At 38.0% G+C, this 23,065-nt stretch overlaps 2 protein-coding genes across 2 annotated transcripts in view; one reads left to right on the forward strand and one right to left on the reverse strand.

Moving 5' to 3' along the window:
* The window catches only part of LOC135479173 (dedicator of cytokinesis protein 9-like), a 121,835-nt gene extending 104,062 nt beyond the window's left edge, over nucleotides 1–17,773 (reverse strand). The window contains exon 1 of the mRNA XM_064758947.1: nucleotides 17,595–17,773. Coding sequence (XP_064615017.1) covers nucleotides 17,595–17,693 — 99 coding nt within the window. The 5' untranslated portion in view covers nucleotides 17,694–17,773. The remainder of the gene's footprint in view (nucleotides 1–17,594) is intronic.
* A 1,262-nt stretch (nucleotides 17,774–19,035) lies between these two features.
* Nucleotides 19,036–22,809, forward strand: LOC135479589 (uncharacterized). Its single transcript, XM_064759480.1, has 2 exons — nucleotides 19,036–19,050; nucleotides 20,179–22,809. The coding sequence occupies exon 2, from the start codon at nucleotides 20,194–20,196 to the stop codon at nucleotides 22,339–22,341; it is 2,148 nt and encodes a 715-aa protein (XP_064615550.1). The 5' UTR covers nucleotides 19,036–19,050; nucleotides 20,179–20,193; the 3' UTR covers nucleotides 22,342–22,809.
* Nucleotides 22,810–23,065: the final 256 nt, after the last annotated feature.

Here is a 23,065-nt window from a genome sequence, read left to right on the forward strand (position 1 = left end):
CTTCGAAGAAGACACGAGCACATGCATCAAATTAAACCAATTCAAAACACGACCTAATCACCTAATAGATTCATTTTCTTGATGACTAAAACCGAAATCTCTGGAGGTAACCCTGAATGTACATGTAAATGTACACTGTAGAGCTAATCCAAAGCACTCTTCTCAAGTCTGCATATGTTTTCAAGAAAAGTCAGCTTTTGTAAAATGGTAAATTGCAAGGTTTTTATTTAAAAAAAAACTGATTCTGTCATAAATTTTTTTTTAAGGAAATGTTTAATATTTTAATTTAAACAAATAATTCATATTTATATTTTATTATTATGTTTTCACATAATGACAGTCTTCCATAACCAAATCAGTTTTGAAGTGAAAACCTCAGCTAAATAGTATGGGAACCAATTTATTCAGCCCTTTAATCAGTTATTATGATTTCCACATGAATTTTGAAGTACATGTAAAGGTTGGCCGCTAAATGATTTCCGAGAACAAACTCCAGAATTGTTGCTAAAATTTGTGGAGTGACAGGGAAAAGTTGCACTTAATAATTTATATCATATTTTCTGCTTAAATGACTCAGGAGGAACAGTCACTGTGAGTGTCCTTACTAAGGCTCATTGAACACAAATTTATGTTCAAGGGAGACAAGTACTGCAGCCATGTTTATTTTAGTCCACTAGAGTTATCCTCCTTGATCTAGATTTGAGACATTGCCAGCATCAATACAGATGCCTGGAGACTGGTGTGGAATTCAACAGCTGTTCACCAGGTTCGAATATCACAGCATCATAACTACTTCAGTTATTCCCTAGACTATACCTCATTCATCAGACCTGACAGCTGTACACTTCAACATCTCCTCAAACCCATACAACAACCTGTAATTTAATAGGAACTGATAAACAAACGGCTAAAACACAATAACATGGCTAACTTCCATTTAGAATTGGATACAGAAACTGGTAAATGTAAAGAAAGAAAGATATTCCAATGCAACATGTGAGCTCCTATGTACATATACATGTACTACTATATAACTTAAGCATATATGCAAAAATCTTAGCAGGCCTGGTGGTTAGCAATAATGACTCAGTAGCCTCTCAGCAATGCTGTTGTTCTGAGTTCAGTTAAGCTCATGCTGTCTTCCTCTTGGGTTGTACGTGGGAAGGTCTTTCAGTAAACTTTGGATGGTCATGGGGTTCTCCCCTGGGCTCTGGCCATTTTTCTCCCGCCATAATGATGAGACTGAATAAATACAGTTTTATTGCTGGCATATCAAAATGTTATGAACTCAAGAACCTTTTTCATTGTCTGTTTAGCAAAGAGTTATAGAAGCGAAGCATTGAACTTGAACACAAACGTTATTAGCAATGATACAGAACAATATACTTATTTCACACTGAACACTCGAACAGTGCTCTGAACTGGCGAATTTTCACATGCAAAAAAAAAACAACAACAACAGAAAATAGACTGGCTGGAATGTCAATGGAGGTGTTCTGGTACGGCATTTTCAGAATTCTGGTTAACATGCTGCAGCACAGCAGAATGAGCCAAAGAAAATATGTTAATGTTAAAAAATTTGTTCAAAAAAATTCTTGAGTCAGATGTGGGATTGGCCTTTCACCCATTATCCCATTAGATCAGTAATGTTCCTACATGTACGTGCACTCTGTGAATGAGAATTTCTTAGTCATGTTGTCTGCCTGGCTGAGAAAAGCCTGTAGTGCACCTTAGTACAACTCTGAGGTTGTGTACTTGGATGTGTATGTGCTTTATGCACCACGCAGTTATGTCCCCTGACAACTACACTATCTTTACTATCTCACAGCCAGGATTAATGACCAGGCAAGGGTTTTATTGTCCTCAGGCTATTAACGCGAATATATTCTCCATGAATTATTAAATATAGGTACAATGGGCATACACCAGTATCTGTATGCCATTATTAAATTACTATAGACTAAAACAGACAAGCTTAGTAGATTACTACAATACTGAAGGCAGTATGGCGTAAAACACCAATTAAATAAATAATACCTCAGCAGTGAATATGAACAACACTTGTGAACACCTAATTATTTATCCATTTCCACAATGGTATAAATAAATCATAACAGCTGAACATTTCAAATGGTTGGATGATTCAATTTAGTTAGGGCCTACTGTACACATATGACAGTATCATGGAGACATGAATTAATGAGCCACGGACGCCCCCTGAATGAATGAATGAACGAATGAATGAAGCATTGTAACCTTTATTTAAAGACCGTAACTCTATTAAATTGTACAAGCTATTCTTCCCAGAAGAGCCTCTTCAACAATACAAGTAGAAATAGTAGACACAATGCCATTTTGTAAAACTTGAAATTATCTGAAAATTACAACCAAACAGGCATGCGTTCCAATTTATTGTGACCTAAAAGCAGGAAGTGGTACTGTTTTAATTTTGCATTCTAACCTTCATAAATATGTGATTTACATGTAAATATCCTGCAGATGTTTAGGCTGCTTAAAACAGTTGTCACTTTCATGTTTAATGTTTACTCTGTATTCTGAACTTATACTTTAAAGCTTAACAGCCAATCAAGTGTGAGCTGGATCTGAACCTGCCACATCATTGGTCAATCGCTAGTCATCTTCTGTGTAAGCCCATTGATTGGCAGAAAAGTGCACATAGTACTAGCCAAATGACCTACATGGTATTTACCTGAATAAAGACTTCAATATCAATGGACACACAAAGGTGTAAATATTGAACAGGTGAGTGACATACATGTACATGCACATTGTACTGCTCTGTTTATATAACAAGGTCAAATTTGAGTACACAGATGAATATTGATCTCAAAGTCATCAAGAAGTATTGAATTTGCACCTACGTACATGCACATCTACTATATTTGCCCGAACATTTGGATGAAAAATAAAATGCAATTATGGAGGAAAATACAAGTTAAGGTCATCAAACACCATTACTGGCACCAATGTAAAACCACAGTTTCAGAAATTGTATGCTCATCATGGTTTGGTGAATTTACAATACCGTCCATCTAGGTACTTATAAATTCAAATACAAAAACAAAAGCTTGTTTTTGTTTCAAATATGGTGTTCCCATGATTATTTTCTAACATTTAAAGTGATGTGACCTGTTTCTAATACAGTTCTGCTTGATCCTAACGATATATCTGGTACAGATGTGGGTCGGACCATCCACGAAGGAAGGGCGCGATCATCCACGAAGGAAGATGTTCATACGCGGATAACACAGCCATGTGGATGTACCATCCGCAGATGATGGACGCAGGGTCCGCGTATGATGGGCGTAGGGTCTGCAGATGATGGACGTAAGATTTGTGTATGATGGACGCAGGATCCGCAGATGATGGACGTAGGGTCCGCGTATCATGGGCGTAGGATCTGATCATAAATTTGCTTAGGGTTTTACGACATACACTAACATTCACACATAAACTCATCTAACTTACAACAAATGCCTCGTTGTTCAACACCAACCTTTGATATAGAACATTCACAAACTGTCTAGTTCCCGGGTGGTTTGCACATAAACATACATGCAATAACATTTTTGGCTGTTTCCCCAATTATTTGCAACTGAGTGCTAAATATAGTGTGCAGTCATAACAGAAATTCTGCATGATGATTTACGCACCACTAATGGCTCATCGGGAAAGTGAAACTCAAAATTCATGCATTTGCCTAGCTTACCTTTTTACTGGCATGAACAAATGAGAGTTAGGCAAATGATAAACCACTGACTAATGCTTTCTCGTCACCACACCTGCCTTACCAGGTAAACAAACTGAAGACACATTAACATGTTTACAGCTAGTGCGTGGGTAATGGATAAGATGCCGTAAAATAGTCTAGACGAGACTACATGTACCAGCCGATCAAGATCAACGTAAGATGCGATCAAGATGTTGCCAACATCTGCGCATGGACCACCCATCATGGCTTTATGATCCACCCTGCATCCGATCAAGATGTGTGTAGGATGGGCAGATGACAAGCATAGAGTATATTGTTAGGATCGGGCAGTACTGCAGGTTTCTGCTCTGGTGGTGGAGACAGGAAGTTAACAAATTATGTAACTCTGAAGTCAACCGGTTCTGTAGTGGTAATGGAAACAGTTTATGGACGGACAGACAGACAAGCAATACCCGGCACATAATGAGACATGTAATACAAGAATATCTTGGATGTTTTTAGGTTTGTTTGGAAGGTAGGATATGATGTCCTACTGATAAAAAAGTATAGTTCAGATCCAAAAGTAATATTTCATGACACTTATTAACCTCTAAAAATGCCATTTTTGGGGGATGAAATATTAGGTCATTTACGGTACACATACCTAGAGAGCACACCTGTAAGGTGATACAAGCTTACCTTACCAGACAGTACAACTGTAAGGTGATATAAGCTTACCTTACCAGGTGTACACTAGGCTATGTGTATAAACCAACAATAGTAATACTAGGTATGTCAGTCAATGTCACCACTCAGGCATGGCCTGGGTTTGGACTAGACTAGCCCAAAGAGTTATACAGTCTTTGATTTCCACCCTATAAGCCTCAGACTGGGACAATACAGTGTATTATACATGTAACAATGAAGAGCAGATGTAATGAAATCTTCTTGCACAGAAGAATGTAGGCAGGTATTGCACAATGTGTGTAAAATGTGGGTATACACATACATGTATATGTATACAGTACATGACCTGGCCAAAATATATATATATATATATATATATATATATATATATATATATATATATATATAACAAATTGTCTGGAATTTTTCTCATCACAAAATGATGCATGTACATATACATGTGTGTTACAGAATACAAGACAATTTGTTTAATAAAACAAAGGAGAGAAAAACTGAAATGCTGTAATTCACAATTTCAATTCCTGAACACATATATATGTACTGTTCACACACTGTACTCATAACTGAGGTTTGGGCATGTTATCACGTTGATAAGATGGCTTCCTACATGCAGGGCTATTATTATCTGTTTTGAGGCTATCCTGGAAAAGGTGTGAAATAGGAACTTTTTGGCAAAGTAGGCAGCTATCTGCTCAATTTACCAAGGCAACAAGGTAGTTGCTTTCTAATGAGCCCCCTGTACATGCACAGTATATGTAGCTCTACAAGTATATGTTTGCAACAACAGGGTGTAAGGTTATGAAAGAGAAAGTGAAAGCATGTCAGTGTGCGATGCATGGAAAAGCACCATGTACAATGTATACATGTATGTCCACAGACTGAGCAAAACCACCTATTAATTTCTTACTTTTTTATTTATTTATTTATTTCATTGACGTTTTACGCCATACTCTCGAATATTAACCTTATATGCAAGCGTTATTGTGGGAGGACACTGGGAGAGCCGCCTGGGAAACCCTTGACCATCTGCAGGTTGCTGAAAGACCTTCCCACGTACGGCCAGGGAGGAAGTCAGCATGAGCAGGACTTGGAACTCACAGTGACCATATTGGTGAGAGGCTACTGGGTCATTGCGCCTCGTTGGCGTCTTGACCACCTCCGCCATGGAGGCTCCTTTACTTTTTTAAGTACATGTTGTACAAGTACTGTGCATTTAAAGTTTAAAGTTTCAATTAAAGAATTGATAAACACAATAATGAAGTGCTGAAGTCTGTCATCATGTGACAAATGTCAGAGATAATGTAACTAAAAGATGAATTAATTACCAATTACTCCAGGGACAATAAGAGATTTGTATTCAGACAGATCCACTGTACCACAGGAATTCCAGATATTTAAACGTGATCGCACACACACACACGCCTGTGCCACAGCCTTAACTCTATGGTTTTATTAGTGTACCCTCACAAAATGAGAACCTATAGTTTCCCCTCAGGTTGTTTTTACAGGAGTTCAGCTGTTCTCTATGTATAAACACGGATTGGCTAAATTCATTCTGACACACACACTGATTGTTTTAGGTGTAGAGCCCTAATTCTTCAACCTATTCGCATATAAAAGAGGCACTTTGAGTGCAATTTATTTGCCTTTTTTAATTCTGATTTTGAAAACAAGACTACACTGGTTTGATTGGCCAACTTCAGGCCTTCACAAAAAGTGTGATTTAATCAGTCTATATGCTTGAATAACCACCTTGCAAACACTGGAAAAGTAGAACTACAAGTACATATGTACATGCCCATTATCTCTCCTTAGGATTGAACCGTGATTATTTGGCTTCACTGTTCTGTGAAATACATGTATGGATAAAAGAAGAATTCTGGCATATCTCATTTATTAATATAATTTAGCACAACAGTAAAGAATATAAGACCCTCTCTGGCCAATGTGAGCCCATCAAACAGTTTCATATTCAGGGGTCAAAATGTTTGGTCATTCACTTCAAGGGTCAAAATATTTGGTCATTATGTTTGGTCATTCACGGCAGGTGTTTTAAAGAGCTCAGAATAAGAATGACAAGGTGGATGTGTCACAGCCACTGTGAAATTGTGCTTGCTTTTCTTTTAACTGATAGTCTTTACCGGTTTCATTAAGCTATGTGAAAAATTCTAGAGAATGGCATCAAACACCTGTCAAATAAATAAATAAATTTTCTACACTTCTATCAAGCATCAGTCCTACTGCAAATGATCAGAGCTAAGACAGTCACCTTGCTTAAGGTAATACATGTATTTAGTTATTAATTTGATCGGTGTTCCATGCCATACTCAAGAACATTTCACTTACACAATGGCGGCCTTTATTATGGTGGGAGGAACCCATGACCATTCGCAGGTTGCTGGCAGACCATCCCACGTACGGCCGGAGAGGAAGCCAGCGAGAGCTGGACCTGAACTAATAGCGGCCACCTTGGTGAGAGGCTCCTGGGCCATTGCGTCACGCTGGCGTGCTAACCACCTCATCCACAGAGGCCCCCAGGAACTACGTGTAATTAACCATCAGGTACATGTATCAGTAGAAAATATATCACCTGTCAACCACAAACTGCATGTACTCGAGCAGGACCAGAGTTATAACAGTCACAGAGCATGTCTAAACGTTTACTCAGGACATTAACCTCAAATAATTTTTGTTCCCACGTTTACAACATTACCTGGACTGCTCAGAGTCATCCGAGACAGACACTAATTAAGGACAAGGTCTAGCATTTTTTGAACCACTCATAACTTTCTTGTCTACAGCTGTGTATGTACATGCATATATTTTGACAAAATCTAAAAACTTCAACTGTCTGAACAATGAATGTGCGCTCTTTCATGTTTTATAAACAACAGTTATTTCTATCTTTTGTAGGTTTGTGTTAAGTTAACACTGATTGAACAAGTTATTAATAAATCACAATACCTGTACAAGTAAATATCAATTACACCCCCCAAAGCATTCAAAATAAAAGAAACATTATTCTTACATCAGTCATTTACGTGTTTTAAAATCTTCAATAACAGCATTTGAAATAAAGAAAACTTATTCTTACATCAGTCGTTTAGGTGTTTAAAAATCTTCAATAACAGCATTTGAAATAAAAGAAAAGTTATCCTTACATCAGTCGTTTAGGTGTTTAAAAATCTTCAATAACAGCATTTGAAATAAAAGAAAAGTTATTCTTACATCAGTCGTTTAGGTGTTTAAAAATCTTTAATAACAGCATTTGAAATAAAAGGAAAAGTTATCCTTACATCAGTCGTTTAGGTGTTTAAAAATCTTTAATAGCAGCATTTGAAATAAAAGAAAAGTTATCCTTACATCAGTCGTTTAGGTGTTTAAAAATCTTTAATAACAGCATTTGAAATAAAAGAAAAGTTATCCTTACATCAGTCGTTTAGGTGTTTAAAAATCTTTAATAACAGCATTTGAAATAAAAGAAAACTTATTCTTACATCAGTCGTTTAGGTGTTTAAAAATCTTCAATAACAGCATTTGAAATGAAAGAAAACTTATTCTTACATCAGTCGTTTAGGTGTTTAAAAAATCTTCAATAACAGCATTTGAAATAAAAGAAAAGTTATTTTTACATCAGTCGTTTAGGTGTTTTAAAATCTTTGATAAGACACTTAATAATCATGAAACTGACACAGGAGAGACTAACAGGGCTGATCTGAATTTTAAACATTGGGGTATTTCAAGCAATTCACAATAAAAACCATAATCCATATGTCAGTAAATAATATGTTGAAAGTACACGTACAATATATATGTACATCATAACATGCAACACACAAGTACATGTATGTAAGCTTTTGGAAGAGTACACAGTGGGGATCTGTTTTTAACATTTGTCTCACATATAAAGGGTTAATTCCCTTCTTTAACCCCCTTTGCAAATTACAGGTCTTGGATTCAGTAGGCCTGCTCAGTTCAGTCTTCTAAGGAAAATCTATGAGTAAAGATTTCTCATAGTCCACAGGACAATATTTACACTACTTCAAAAAGCATAACTTGAATCTACAATATAAAAAGCTTCAGCTCTCAAGAAGGCTTTATAATACTACATTTTTAAAAAGTTTGATCAAGGACTTGCTAAAAAGCCACGCTGAGCCCGCAGTTCAGGTTTTCCAGGTTTGGACTCTGTTTAATGCAAGGACGGTAATATCTACAGAGAGTAGCATACACAATGCTGAAATACGTGTGACGAAGCGTACAGTAAAGTTACATTGTACAGTATGTACATATATATTCTATGGCTTTTGTACGGTCTGGCAGCAGCCTGTGGATGGTCGTGGGTTTCCCCCGGGCTCTGCCCGGTTTCCTCCCCATTATAATGCTGGCTGCTGCCGTATAAGTGAAATATTCTTGAGTACGGTGTAAAACACCAATCAAATAAATCAATAAATACATTGTACAGTATATACATGTACATGTATATTCTATGGCTTTCCCCTCTTAGAAGTTTGACTGAGTCGCAACAGGACAGTGAAATACCTTTCCAAATGGTAGCACTTGTACAGTTTCCCTTAGTACCTGTCAATCCTTCCAACTGTACAGATGAAATAGAAAAAGTAGCGAGGCCTCAAGGGCAGATCTCCATACCCAAACAGTGAAGTTTCTTCTCACATCAACATTTTATTTTCTATCAGTTGAAATATTGAATGATACTTACAGAAAGTCTTCTCACTGTTAAAAAATGTTTTGTCAAGATACTGTAGTCAGTCATGTGTATCATACAAGTAGCTGGGTGAATGCTTGGGATTTAATGTTATACTTAACAATTTTTCAGTCATATGACGACAAAGGAATCCTTAGAGTGCATGTAATGTGCCTCCTTGTTGCAGGATAGATTTCCACCTCTCTTTTATCTAATGCTGATTCACTGAGACGCCTTACCGAAGGCAAGTAAGCTGTCTCGCCCAAGCCATTATACTGATGCGGGTCAACCAGTCCCCTTCATGCTGAATGCCAAGCGAGGAAGTTACATCTTCCTCTTCTAAAGGTCTTAGGTGTGACTCGACCCAGCATCTTCCGCTCCCGAACCAGACGCCATACCAACTGTGCTATCAGGGCCGGTTACAAGTAGTTGAAGAACTGACCTTCCTAAAAATAATCTGAGAGGAACCCAGCATGAGCTAGAGTTGAACTCATAGCTACCGCACTGGTAAGGCGCATGGGTCATTGTACAAAATGCTTGTACAAAACATATGTGCATGGGTATGTAATCCGATATTTTTGAGTCCACTGTTAATACCGGGCTGGTATGAAAGAACCATAAACTAATACATCATGTATATTGTAAATTAGTTCGGATACATGTTGCTTAATGCATCGGATTAATCCATTAATCTTCCTATAATGGATATAATGGATATAATGGATATAATGGAATTAGTTCCCACAAACACAAATAAGATAATCACATGATTATAATCCACACCCCCATCATATATCTGACACGAAGATTAGCGCTGAACGAATTTTGTATCACACGAACTCCAGGGTAATGGTGTATTTATTCAGCTCTCTGAACCAACTATACGTACACATTAAATCATTTATTACATTCCATACGTGGGAAGGTCTGTCAGCAACCTGCGGATGGTCGTGGGTTTCCCCCTGGGCTCTGGCCGGTTTCCTCCCACTGTAATGCTGGCTGACGTCGTACAAGTGAAATATTCTTGAATACGGCGTAAAACGCCAATCAAAAAAATAATAAATAAATAAATAAATAAATTTATTACATTGCCTACAGTCACTCTCCTCACCCGGAGGTACATAAGACAGGTTGTTTCAATATGCACCTAATCACATGTGACCTGTCAGAAACGTTAGGTTTCACAAAAAGTTACATGTACAGACAAACAATGGAGAAAACTGAGGAAGTTAAGAAGCTCCTAAAGGCAAGGGCGTCATTTGTGCCTCCACAACATGATCAGACAGGTGATAAGTAAGTTAATGCCAACAAAAGTTTAGTCTTTGACAAGTAGCATGATACAGTTCAACTTTTTTGGACCATTAGCGATAAAAGACCTTGAAATCAAAACAATCCTATTACTGGTAGCTATGCAAGCAGCATGCACAATGTACTCAGTATTTTACTAGTGATGCACAACACACTCAACAAATTTCACCTGCATAGTCAGTGAAGTAAGCTTAAACAGTCACAAATTAAATCCACACGTCACTGCTGCGATGCAATAAATAATATATAATGCATGAAAAAGTTAGGTGTAGGTGGTTAGCAAAGACAGAAGTAAGACATTGGGTGTCTATACTGTTAGATGCTGGGCTGTCATATGCTGGGCAGAGGCCCTTGGCTGGTAAGGGCATATACAACACGCAATAGACACCAACTAACCTCAAAGATGGCTACCACTGCTAAAACGGTCTATATTATGCTAAAATTAACAACTTCCTTATTGTTAGCCCTCAACATAAAAAAAACGAACCTGCATGTAGAAGAAACAAGAAGCTTTGTAATTAATTCAACCTAATTGCGATAATGCATGCTTTACAGTCTTCTAATAGAAAAAAAACACTTGTTGTTTTTTCGCCTAGTGTTTTTTTGGGCTTAATAAATACTTAACGCGTGTTGATGAGATCTAAAATACATGTGCAGAACTTTAACCTAAATAACGTACATGTAATTATGTACTTACATGTACTTGCAACTTTTAAATAACAACATGACTCAAAGCACATTTCCCCTAAATAAATACTACATATACACCTTTTTACTAACTGATAATACAAATAGGGTTTCTTATAGTGTTCACTCAAGCCTCACATTATTACAAAATGAATGGCCCAAATGGAATGATAAAAAGATAACGGGTCCAGTGAAAAGATAGGATGTCAAAAACTAAATAACCAATTGACGGACACACACTGACAGACACACACACACACTGACAGACAGAGAGACACACACATACTGACAGACAGACAGAGAGACTCACACACACACAGACAGACAGAGAGACACACTGGCAGACAGGACACACACACACTGACAGACAGACAGACAGACACACACACACACCCACACACACACACATACTGACAGACAGACAGACACACTCACACATGACAGACATACAGACACCACACCCACACTGACAGACAGACAGACACACACACACACACATACACTGGCAGGACAGACAGACACACACACACACAATGACAGACAGAAAGACAGACACACACGCAATCACTAGATTCAATTAAATACCACATTTATACAGGGTTATTTTATTATTATTAAAAGGAATTAAAGGAGAATAAAGGAAATTTTAAAAAAAATTTAAGCAAAAGGTTTCATTAGTTCTAAAGATTAGTTCTCATAAATATCTGACGATAGGGTTCATTCAAATGACCAAAATTGGAAAACTTAAAAAGCCTATACTTTTTCTTACGTATACTTTAACCACTCTAGCCAGTACAGCCTTAAAATAATCTTTGTTGGGCTTAACACCGCTTTGTTAAACTGGTCCCTGGTTAACAAATATATTTTATTAATGGCCTAATCTGACCTCTTGAAACATACTTGTGCACGTGTAGCTGATGCTCAATGGCCACTACAGCGGAAAGACCGGCACAATACACGTAGTGGCCAGTCCTGAACATACTTGTGCACGTATAGCTAATGCCCAATGGCCACTACAGTGGAGAGCCAGACACAATACACTTAGTGGCCAGTCCTGAGCATACTTGTGCACGTATAGCTTATGCCCAATGGCCACTACAGTGGAGAGACACAATACACTTAGTGGCCAGTCCTGAACATACTTGTGCACGTGTAGCTGATGCCCAATGGCCACCACATTGGAGAGACACAATAAACTTAGTGGCCAGTCCTGAACAATTCACTCAGAAGAAAGGGGACTGTAGGAGCTTGAGCCTTGCTGATAATTTGGCCAGCTATGAATTTCCTGAGACCCTTAGGCTCTTGGTGTATGTGCAGGGAGCTTGTAAATAAGCAGATCTGTGTACATGTACATTTACAAACACAGATGTATAGTGGTTTATTACGTATGGGTAGCAGTCTTACTTGTGCACACTAAATGAAGTGACCTAGCCTAACCTTGTAAAAAGATGATATAAATACTTCATCTGACCTAAAAGCTTGTCCATGACAACAGATTACTTTTTGCAAGGTTCTGAGAGCTTTATTCACCTAAGAAAGTTGTTTTGTGATCTGTAGGGAAGGTATACTGGATGATCAACTACAAAACTTACCTTAATTTGCACTGCAACTTCCTTGTCCATTTTTAAAAGACCTTTAATTTTTTCCACAAACTTCTCTCCATCCAGGCACGTGTAATGTACATGTATACCCAGAGCATTCAGGTAGGTAATGTCCTGGTGGAACGGTTTCCAACTGAAAACCTACTACTACAGAAATGCAAATTGGCAAGTCGAATCTTTAACTTTTGGGTTCTGATAAATTTTTAGTTCAACAAAACACTTACTCTAAAACAGTCTCAAGACTCTCTAACCATCTCACACTCTTACTGCATCAATAAGTCACTTCTTTCAAAACTAACAAAAAGTTATCAGATTGTTAATCCGTTCCAAACTGTACAGGTACATAGTTAAATAAAGGCCGAGTGTTACGATTCACAAAGACACTGTCAAAAAGTTAAATTAAACAAAAGTTAAATAAAAATGATAAAATTCAGTTTCTTTACAACAACAAAAAAAACAAAAAAAAAACAAAAAAACAAATACGTATTGTAATACAGAAGTTTCCAAACACTTGAGGCTATTAAAGGCGCTCCACAGAAAACTGTTCAAATCTTCCAACAGCTTCACCTGACGAATTCACCTCACTAAGCTAAGATCCTGGGGACTAGTGTGAGAATTTTTCACAAATCCTAAGAAATAACACCAGGTATCAGTACCTGTTTTCATGGCAATACAAAGAGTAACTTGACAACACATGTCTATGGCCAGGACACCCAGATTAAAATATTACGCGCCATTGCACAAAAGTACTGCTACAATACCCACATACATGCACAAAGATGTGTATGTTATGTACATGTATGTCACTTGATACAAATCTGTTTGGAAGAGCTGAAGGAATGCGTGTAGTACATGTATATTGATATTACAATGTTTCTGGAAAATAATCTCTTATACATGTACGTGTTCAGAAATCTCAAGCTTTCATGAGTTGCCGTTTTGGACCAGGCTTCATGTTTGGTAAGGAACAAAACTGCAATCTAAATATAACACTAACATTTTTTTAATACGGTGAATAGCTGGAATATATCTGCCATTTTGTCCTGCACCAGTTTAAAAATTATTTCCAAACTTGAACAGAATACTCCCTTTGAAATATACATACGTGCATAAAATAAACAAACATCTGAACATCAACAATTCTTAATTCACAAAATAAAAATAAAATTCCCTAAATTCTCATCATTATGACACTGACAAGACAGAACTGAACTGATCTTGCTTTAATTTATGTCAAATGTGTATGTACTGTTCCCTTTGAGGTGAATGGGCATTCTATTTTCTTAATATCATAGCAGTGAACTGTTTTCTTCACACCATTCATTTACATGAACAATCATGCAGACAGACGCCCTCATTAACATCTTGAGGAAGTCACTTGTCTCACCTTTTTTTGATAAACAAAAACATCATTCAACTGTAACAATAATCTTATTATTCGCTGTTTTTTTTGCTAACATCCCATCTCTAATCATCATGCTTGCTTATTGCCCGTATCATATGATTACTTGTACACAGGTAACAGCTCTCTTTGATCAGTTAGTTGACTGACAGCTGTCGCACTATTCACTTCTTGACAAGTGTAATATGTAATACTGATGACCCAAGAAAAGATACCTAAATTCTTCAACCTTTTCTCATGTAAAAGACCAACATACATGTAATTTTACACCTTTCTAGTTAGATTTTGAAGACAAAAACTAAATGTACATGTAGACTGGTTGGGTTGGCCAATTTGAGGGCTTCACAAAAAGTATAATTTTAGTCCAGACATCATAATGACAATGTCCCTGTCAAGATACCATAATTATAATGTACCCAATCTAGTCATAACAATAATGCACCATAATCCAGTCATCATAATGATAGTGTACTACAGCCCAAGCATTATAATAATAATGCACTATAGTCCATATATCATAATGATAATGCCCCCATTCTATTCATTTTAATAATGCACTATAGCCCAATTATCGTAATGATAATGTCCTGTTCATCCATTATAATAATGCGTTAGTCCAGAAACAATAAGGATAATGTCCCCACCAGTCGTAACAACAATTAACTACAGGTATAGTCCAGACATCATAACGATAATGCACTATAGTTCAGATATTGTAATAATAAGGCACTATAGTCCAGCCATCATAATGATAATGCACTATACATGTAGTCCAGATATACATGTATGTATCACAGTAATAATGCCCCATTCCAGCCATAACAATGATGAACTACAGTCCAGACATCATAACGATAATGCACTATAGTTCAGATATCCTAATAACAAGACACTATAGTCCAGCTATCATAATGATAATGCATTATATATGTAGTCCAGATATCATAATAATAATAATGCACTAGTCAAGATATAATGATAATGCACCAGTTTAGACATCATGAAGGCAATGCGACTGAGGAGGCATCACAATGTTGCGTGTTCTTAATAATGTATGTCGTCAAGCCAGGTGAGAACCTGAGGGTGTCCTAACTCCTTCACTGCACAAATATAATGTCAAGCCTTACTTCCTGCATTAGGCATTCTGGCACAACTGACATACATGTAACACTGAAACGAAAACAATGTCACCGTAGCATATGGTTACAAGGTGGCAGTTCATTTATATTAGAACATTATCATGGGTAGGCAGCGAGTTCTAGTTTTACCATATCTCTGTATCCTAGCAATGTATGAGCCAAAACCAATAAGACAGGAGCTGCAAAATGAGTACAAACATAACAGTGTATAAACAGGGTCCACAAGTACTGCATATACATGTATTTGTATGTACATGTATGTATCAAGTGTCATTCAAAATTTTTTGTTGTGCATATCCCAACCCTTTCAGAAAAAATAGGGTAGGTCAGGAGGGAGTTCTTTTTACTGTTCGGGCTGATGGAAAAGCTGTAAGTTTGGAGGGAGACACGTCTTTACCTCTCTGCCTCGACCTGCTCCGTATTTTGGTGTATATGTATATGTAGATGAATATGTATGATGAAGTCAATCCATCCTCTAAATAACGTGTTAACCCTTCACAGCAGAGAGTACAGAAAAGTAATCACCTCTGGGCATGCACTATGCCCTGTCCTCATTCTTATTTGCATATATATTTGCATAATAACACACTAAAATCAGGAATCAACCGACAGTATAGATGACAACTGACCCTGAACTCCTTTGAATAAATATGAAACCATTAAACCTCAGGGCTCAGGAACAAAGGCATACATGTACAAAACATGAGTACCATCACACCAAAGAATGTACTTGAGTGTGCCCAGTTTGGAGTTTTAAGTAAATTCTATAGAGAAAATCATTATCTGTGCTAAGAAGAACAGATGGAAAGGACAGTTGATCACCTCCTGTTACATATATAACTTTATACAGTTTTTCATCCACTGTAATCATCCTGCTATATGGAGTTCTCAGTTGTTGAAAATTCATGTCAGATTATAGAGGATTTATAGTTAACCACATTTTATATCATGTGTTTTTTTATGAGCTAATGTACATGTACCTCAGCTATCATTGGGTTAAAAAAGACATAGACACAAGGGATCACAGATACACATACTACTCTTCAATTTCACTCCAACCACAGGACAAGATCACCAGTTTCGTAGGAGAGGAGGGTGGAAGTGGAAGAGGTGGTGGCAACAAGATGGATCATACCATGGTAATTTCACATAACCGTTAAATGGGGGCAATCACTGGTGTATAATGAAAAATTTCTGAGTTCAGTCAACGAATAGTAGGCTTTCATACTAGTATTTGTAGGTTTAATCTGCAGGCCATAACTTACTTTTTTAGAAGAAAATTATTACCAACTTCACACCTCTCCCATATGTACTAAGGATTATGGCTGCTTGAACAGCCAGAAAAGCCAGTGCAGCCTGAGACTACAGCTGTTCTGGCTTTTCAAAACTGAACCATATGTGACTACATCAGCAGGCAATACACAAGTCTACATAATGAAGAGATTTCCTGAGACTTCTGACATACTGAAATTAAATAGCTTACATTTTATTTCCATAACTGTATATTTACTATCTATCTATCTTTTATGCAGTACATTACTAGTGAGTGTGGCGCTAATATGACACCAAAATATCATGATTAATTACTAGTTACTCTCATTGCTCACAATGAAAACCAAAATGTTCACATACTCACAAAATCTTAATGAAAATAATACTTGGAATAGCATAAAAAATGAATGTAAAAACATGAATGAACGGTTATTGTGTTCTGCTATACATGTATTATTAGCAAAACTTTAGCTGATATATCATTGCCAAAGTAATTAATAATAAAAAAAAATATTCAAATAAAAATTTGGGTGTAACAGTATCTATGTCTATACCATTACTTCCATGTACCACATTTTCAGGTATGTCAATACCACATGGGGTGAAATAGCGGTAGTGTAGGCTTACATATGCCAGGTGCCTTACAATCCAGCCTGCAGATGACAGTTTAGTCTTGACGTTTGGAGTTTTACAATGTTACAAGCTCTTGTGCTGTACGAGTATTATTTACAGTTTATCACCACCTCTACACGGACGATTCGCACAGAGAATCATTCCCAAATGACAACCCAAGGTTAGAAGTTCACCAGAATCAACAAGTAAAGCTAGTTAATTGTGGACACTGCAGGGCCCCTCCCATTTCCACAAATAGCATCAGGATCGTCCCATTTTCTCCCTCTCTCACGCACTACAGTTAGTTATAATTCGCTGAAAGACAGAACTGATTATACTGACGGGAAATGTGTTTGGATTTGTTTTATTATCGACCTGCTGACATGTGGAAACGACAGAAATAAATCCTGGTAAAAAGTCAGAACGCATAACGCAATTAAGTTTACGTTACCTGCACAGCGGTTTGCTTCATCGCTTCGGCAGCGCTCTGTCGCAGACGAGCAGCCGTCGTTCCCGGCATCAAGCCCTTCGTAAAAGCTCTGTCACCCATCTTTCCGTGTTATCTACTGTCCTTTCGCACAAATTCTGCAGGGAAACACAGTTATTTAACTAACTTTGCACCTTCCTCTCTCATGATGTCGGCGACGATGCGCCATTTTGGTTCCGTCTTGGAGAAGGTATGAATAAAGGGAGATAACCTCGTAGTAGTAGCAGCTTCCATTTGGGCGGGGTGAAGATAACTTGGGACTTCCGCACACTCATAAAAACAAAATCAGAAGACCAGAAATAGAACAACACTCCCAGCAGCTACCGGTAATTAAGGTAGTAAATCAAAGTACGCAGACTAAAGTAAATCACAAATACATCAAAGAACTTAAATAATGGTCTGCTTAACTCTGAGATTTTTATTTTATTTTATGCCGAAATGTGTAGTTCTACATGTACATGTATATTATTAATATCTACTGCATGCCTACACCTACAAAATTGCAATTTATTAGCTTTCTGTTACCTGTCCAAAATGTGGAAAAAGTGCTAATAAAATTTAGTACGGGCAATTGTTTCACTACTGGTGATTGTTTTAAAGTTCGAAATACTCATACATAGCTTTCACTTGTGCATACTGAAGACAAAGTGAAAAAAAAATAAATAAATAACAACCCCCAAAAAAGATGTTTCTTAAAGGGTCTTGTTACGTTAGATTTTTTCTATGTCATATATCAATAAAACATGACTGAAGAAGTTTTTAAAGCTGAAGTTAAAGAAGCAGTGAAGATTTTGTGCAAATTTTGAATAACAAATTACCATTACTGGTACATACTTTAATTTAACTTAAATACAGGTAAAACCAATCTCTTATTCTGTAGCTTTATCATATATGTTTAAATATTTTACATTTGTTTTTCGCTTACATCTGTTTAAATACTTGCAAATTTCCAAGTAATTAAGTTACCTTAATATGTTATCAAAATCAAATATTTACTGCCGGAGTTCATGTGGGAAAACTTGATGAGTTCAAACCAGTCAAATATTTGCTATTATTCTAGATTAGCACAAATAATTATCTTTCACAAAAAAGAAAAAAAAAATACTTAAAAGGGAATAATCTGAGCTATTCTTAGTAGGTGCAGAAAATTTTATTTGATGATGGATTTTTTTTGCGAAATATCTCTGGTATAACCTCTTTAACTTAACAAACGAGAGCTAAAAAAAAAAGTGACGAAGACTATTCCGATGCATAAATGGAAGTAAAAGTGTCTGAAATTAAGTGATACGCTATCCGTCTTTAGAATCCGTTCCACCTAAACATGTTTCTCCGATTCAAATCTGAATTTTTTGTTGGCTCAATGGGTGTTGTGGCGAGTAAGGAGAGCGTCCAATCGTCAGCAAAACGTTCTCTTGTCACTGTAGGTTTGAATGTCCTTGTTTATAACTTTCTGATATTGTTTTGTGCAATAGATCCATTGTAATACAACATCCCTAGTTCTACTGTTTGAATATTTTGAGTAAACTGGTTTTCATTGACGGAAAAATCTTGGCTTGGCCAGCCAAAATGCTGACTTCGTGGGTGACGATAACTTGTCCTTTGATGGTGTGACTTGGCGCACGAGGGGATCCAGATGTGGCATTTGTCGACGGCAAGTTTGTTCAGATCTGACCTCAGAAGGCTCTGATTTTTTCCTTCTAAAGCCATAGGTGTTTTAATAGTTTGATTAAATTAAACGTCGATTGCTGCTGTATTTGACGATCTGTTGGGTGAAGGCCACATCGCATGTAGCTCCACGAGTGAAGCTGACAGCAGATTTAACCATGTACTAGCGCACCGAGTTGTCTGATCGACACGTCACATTCGTGCGGCTACCTCGCTCGATATCACAACTGTCAAATTATCAAATAGTAATACCACTACAAGTACAATGGACGTTTAATCATGGAGGTATGATTCAATTAAACTAGGGTGTTAACAGCACGGACTTGGTAGTGGTCATAGGCAAACCAATGCATGTATGGTTGCATGCTTCAATATGCCTAGTGGGAATTTCAGGAGTCCAGAGAGTTCACGCAGATATGAATGAGACAAGGTGGGGGTTCTCGCAAACTAACACAGCTGATAGGCGACATTTTATGGTACTTGCTAGACTTAATATACATCTTGCATAGCCGGGTCTGTTGGCCAAACAGTGCCGTTAGCAGCTACTGTAAAATCGTGTTTTTTATCAGCGTTAGTTAGAGCTCCCTCCCTGTCTCAACCAAACCTGCGTGAACTCATGAAATTCCTGAAATGCTGACTCAGCCTGTAAAGAATCATGTTGGTCAGGCCTCAGCTGCAGCTGTAAGGGCTGCGATGCACTTGAAGTACTTGAAGCGGATCAACTATCGGATTGATTGTCAACCATCGCCACAACTGATCTACTTGATCTACTTCAGTTAATCTACTCGATTTAGAATTACTGTCATTGAGATTTTCTTGAGTATGGCGTAGAACACCTTTCAAGTAAATAAATAGAACTTTTTGTTTCTGCTACATGTTCCAGAGCCAAACCTGAGGGATGGAGTTTGGGGTGTGTTATCCCCTGGCTAACGGCCACTGTGAGTTTGTCATGTCTGCTTTGGAGAAACAACGTCAAGATGGTTCGTTGTGTGACATCGCACTGCAGGTGGGAAACCAGAAAATTAACGCGCATCGGTGCGTTTTGGCAGTGTGCTCGGATTACTTTTCTGCCCTCTTTGGTGGTTCATATTTCGAAAGAGACTCGAAACTCATCGATTTGTCAGAGACTTTCAGGAGCGCAGAGGCACTAGAGAGAATAATTGTATCAATGTATAGAGGAACTTTGGAGATCAAAAAGAGCGATGACGTCTGCGATTTGTTGGAAACCTGCTCTATTCTTTTGTTTGATGACGCTAAAAAACAGTGTGTGGATTGCTTGAAAAGCACACTGTGTTTGAGAAACGGACTCAAATTCTGGTTTGCTGCAAACAATTATTTAGATGACAAGCACAAAAAGCGTTTCAAGAGCATCGTGGATAACCATTTCCATGACTACTACATCAACCAGCCAGAAATGATTAATCTGTCAGCCCAAGATCTGTGTGTGCTTTTCCAGCAAATGTTTCACAAGTTCTGTACACCTCTACAGCTGTTGGACTTTTTACTACGCTGGTATGCTGCTGGTGAGACTGAAGAGGACTTGGGCAGACTAATACAGCAAGCCTTGCCAGAGAACTTAGCGGCTGAAAATGAAGACGCTAAGATATTTCTGTCAAGCCCTGAACTGTTGTCCAAAGAGCTTGGCTTGAGTTTGGAAAAATGCCAAAAATTCTGTTCATTGGTGGGAACAGTGTTGGGTGGTGAGAAAATTGCTTCTGCGCCTTTGGCTGGGTCACAGTGCTTCGCAAACGGTGCCGAAAGGGTTGTTAACAGCCAGGAATGTGGGGATACAAAGCGTCAGGCATTTGGGCTTAGAACGATGCACTCTGACATATTGTTGAAGGACATGAAGGAAGACAGTGACATAATGGCTGTGTTGGTTTTAGCGCCAACACCTCACATTCTAGAACAACGTTTCCATCTGTATGTCTGCTTCAATCACACCATGACTCAGCAGTTCCATCCAGGCGACACACTGCCGTTGTTTCATGTGTCAGCATACATTCCTCAGAAACGCACTTGGTTCCAGTTGGGACAGATTTTGAGCCCAGCGGGACTCACTGGCGATAAACTGACGCGGTTCTTTGATGGTAGTCTCATGGAACTGTGCAATGGACATATTTACGTCATTGGAGACTCAGGTGAAAACAACATGAGATGCAACTTGACGACATTCCAGTGGAGTTCTTTGCCCCCTTTGAAACCTTTTAATACCAGTTTACGACTTCCTCGCAAAGCCCCAGTAAATATACGTCCTGGACGACGCGATCGTGTTCAAATCGTTCAGCCAATTGCAACCAGCACAACTTTCTTTGCCGCAGTGGCCAGTCAGCAAGATGAAGTAGTGCGGCTAGGGTTGATGCAGCTGGTAGATGCCGGGCCAGATGCTCTCAGTCAAACACACTGGACGGAGAGAGTGCCCTGTGACATTCCGCCGGCACCTTGGGGTTTCACTTTGCTCACAGCTTATCACTGCGTCAGGGAAGATCGCTATATCTATGTTGTGGTCATTGGACGTATGCATTCCGTACACTGCAGAGCAACCTGCTTAGCAAAGTTTGACCTTCACCTTGATACGGTAGAGTTCCTTAATGTTCCGGAGGAGTACCTAATGGAGCCATACCACTGGACGCTTTTTGAACAAAAGGGCAGCCTGTACATGGCTCACAAGACGACCTTTCTCTACAAGCTTGACCTTCGGGTGGAGGAAGCAACATGGACGAACTGCTCAGAGCTTATCACAATCAAAGGGGACTTCAAACTGCCGTCTCTGTATGCGAAATCCTGGGGGAAGTTCAGACGCCTCAATGGCGTTTCTGCATCGGAGGATTCAATGTGGGTGATGGTGGAGAAACGCCTGGTGGATCGGTGGCATTCGATCATGTTATGGGAGGTACAGGTCGACATGGAGTCTCAAGACGAGCAGCAGAAGGTCAAGAGGCATGTCCCCTCACCCTACTCCTGCTTCTCACTAGTGGCTCATGTTAAATTGCCATTAGAACGTCTCAAGGGGACAGAACTCTGCCAGTGTGTTCATGCGGAGTAGCTCAGAGCTTATAACTTGCAAGAGCTGAACATTTTACCACAGAGTTATTCTCACATTAGAAACAGATGTGTTCGCATACTCCAGTGGCAAAGAGCTGCTTCAATCAAATTCAGGTTTCCACGGCAACCAGGTGAAAAAAATCTTGATGATGTGACTGCAAGGAAAGTCAAAGATTTCAATAAACAAAGTTAAGAAATCTTTGGAAATACGAACAGTTTGGAAAAACTATACATTTTTCTTTCAGATATGTCCATAACTGAGCTAAACTTTTAATTAAAAACTAGTATAAAGTGCTGTATTTCTTGTTTGGAAAAAAATACAGTATGCGGTATAGTCATTTCAAAGAGAGGAATCTTACAGAACCAGGATAAAGGGGAGCCATTTTGCCAGTATCTGAGCCTTCTAACATTTGCATATTTCAGTTTTCAAATTTTTTTTTTTTTTTCAAAAGGGCTTTTGTGTGAAACTTTTAAACCTGAACCACTTGTAAATTTGTTCTTTTATTTATGTGACTGTCGAAAACTGGCAGTTTTTTTTTTGTCTATATATACATATATATATATATATACATATCTGTGTGTACACACACACACACACAGAGTGGTTTGTTATTGTTTATGTGCTTGTTCTATATTATCAATGATCGAAGTGTCATCCTACCAGAATTTAATCAAAAGGTTGAAAGCGGGTTTCTTCTATTCTATTCATGGTCACCATTTACATA

This window comes from Liolophura sinensis, chromosome 12 (genome assembly GCF_032854445.1).
Source record: "Liolophura sinensis isolate JHLJ2023 chromosome 12, CUHK_Ljap_v2, whole genome shotgun sequence".
NCBI lineage: Eukaryota > Metazoa > Mollusca > Polyplacophora > Chitonida > Chitonidae > Liolophura > Liolophura sinensis.

Coding starts and splice junctions, on each gene's coding strand:
- LOC135479589 (XM_064759480.1), top strand. CDS start 20,194: ATGGAGTTTGGGGTGTGTTATCCCCTGGCTAACGGCCACTGTGAGTTT.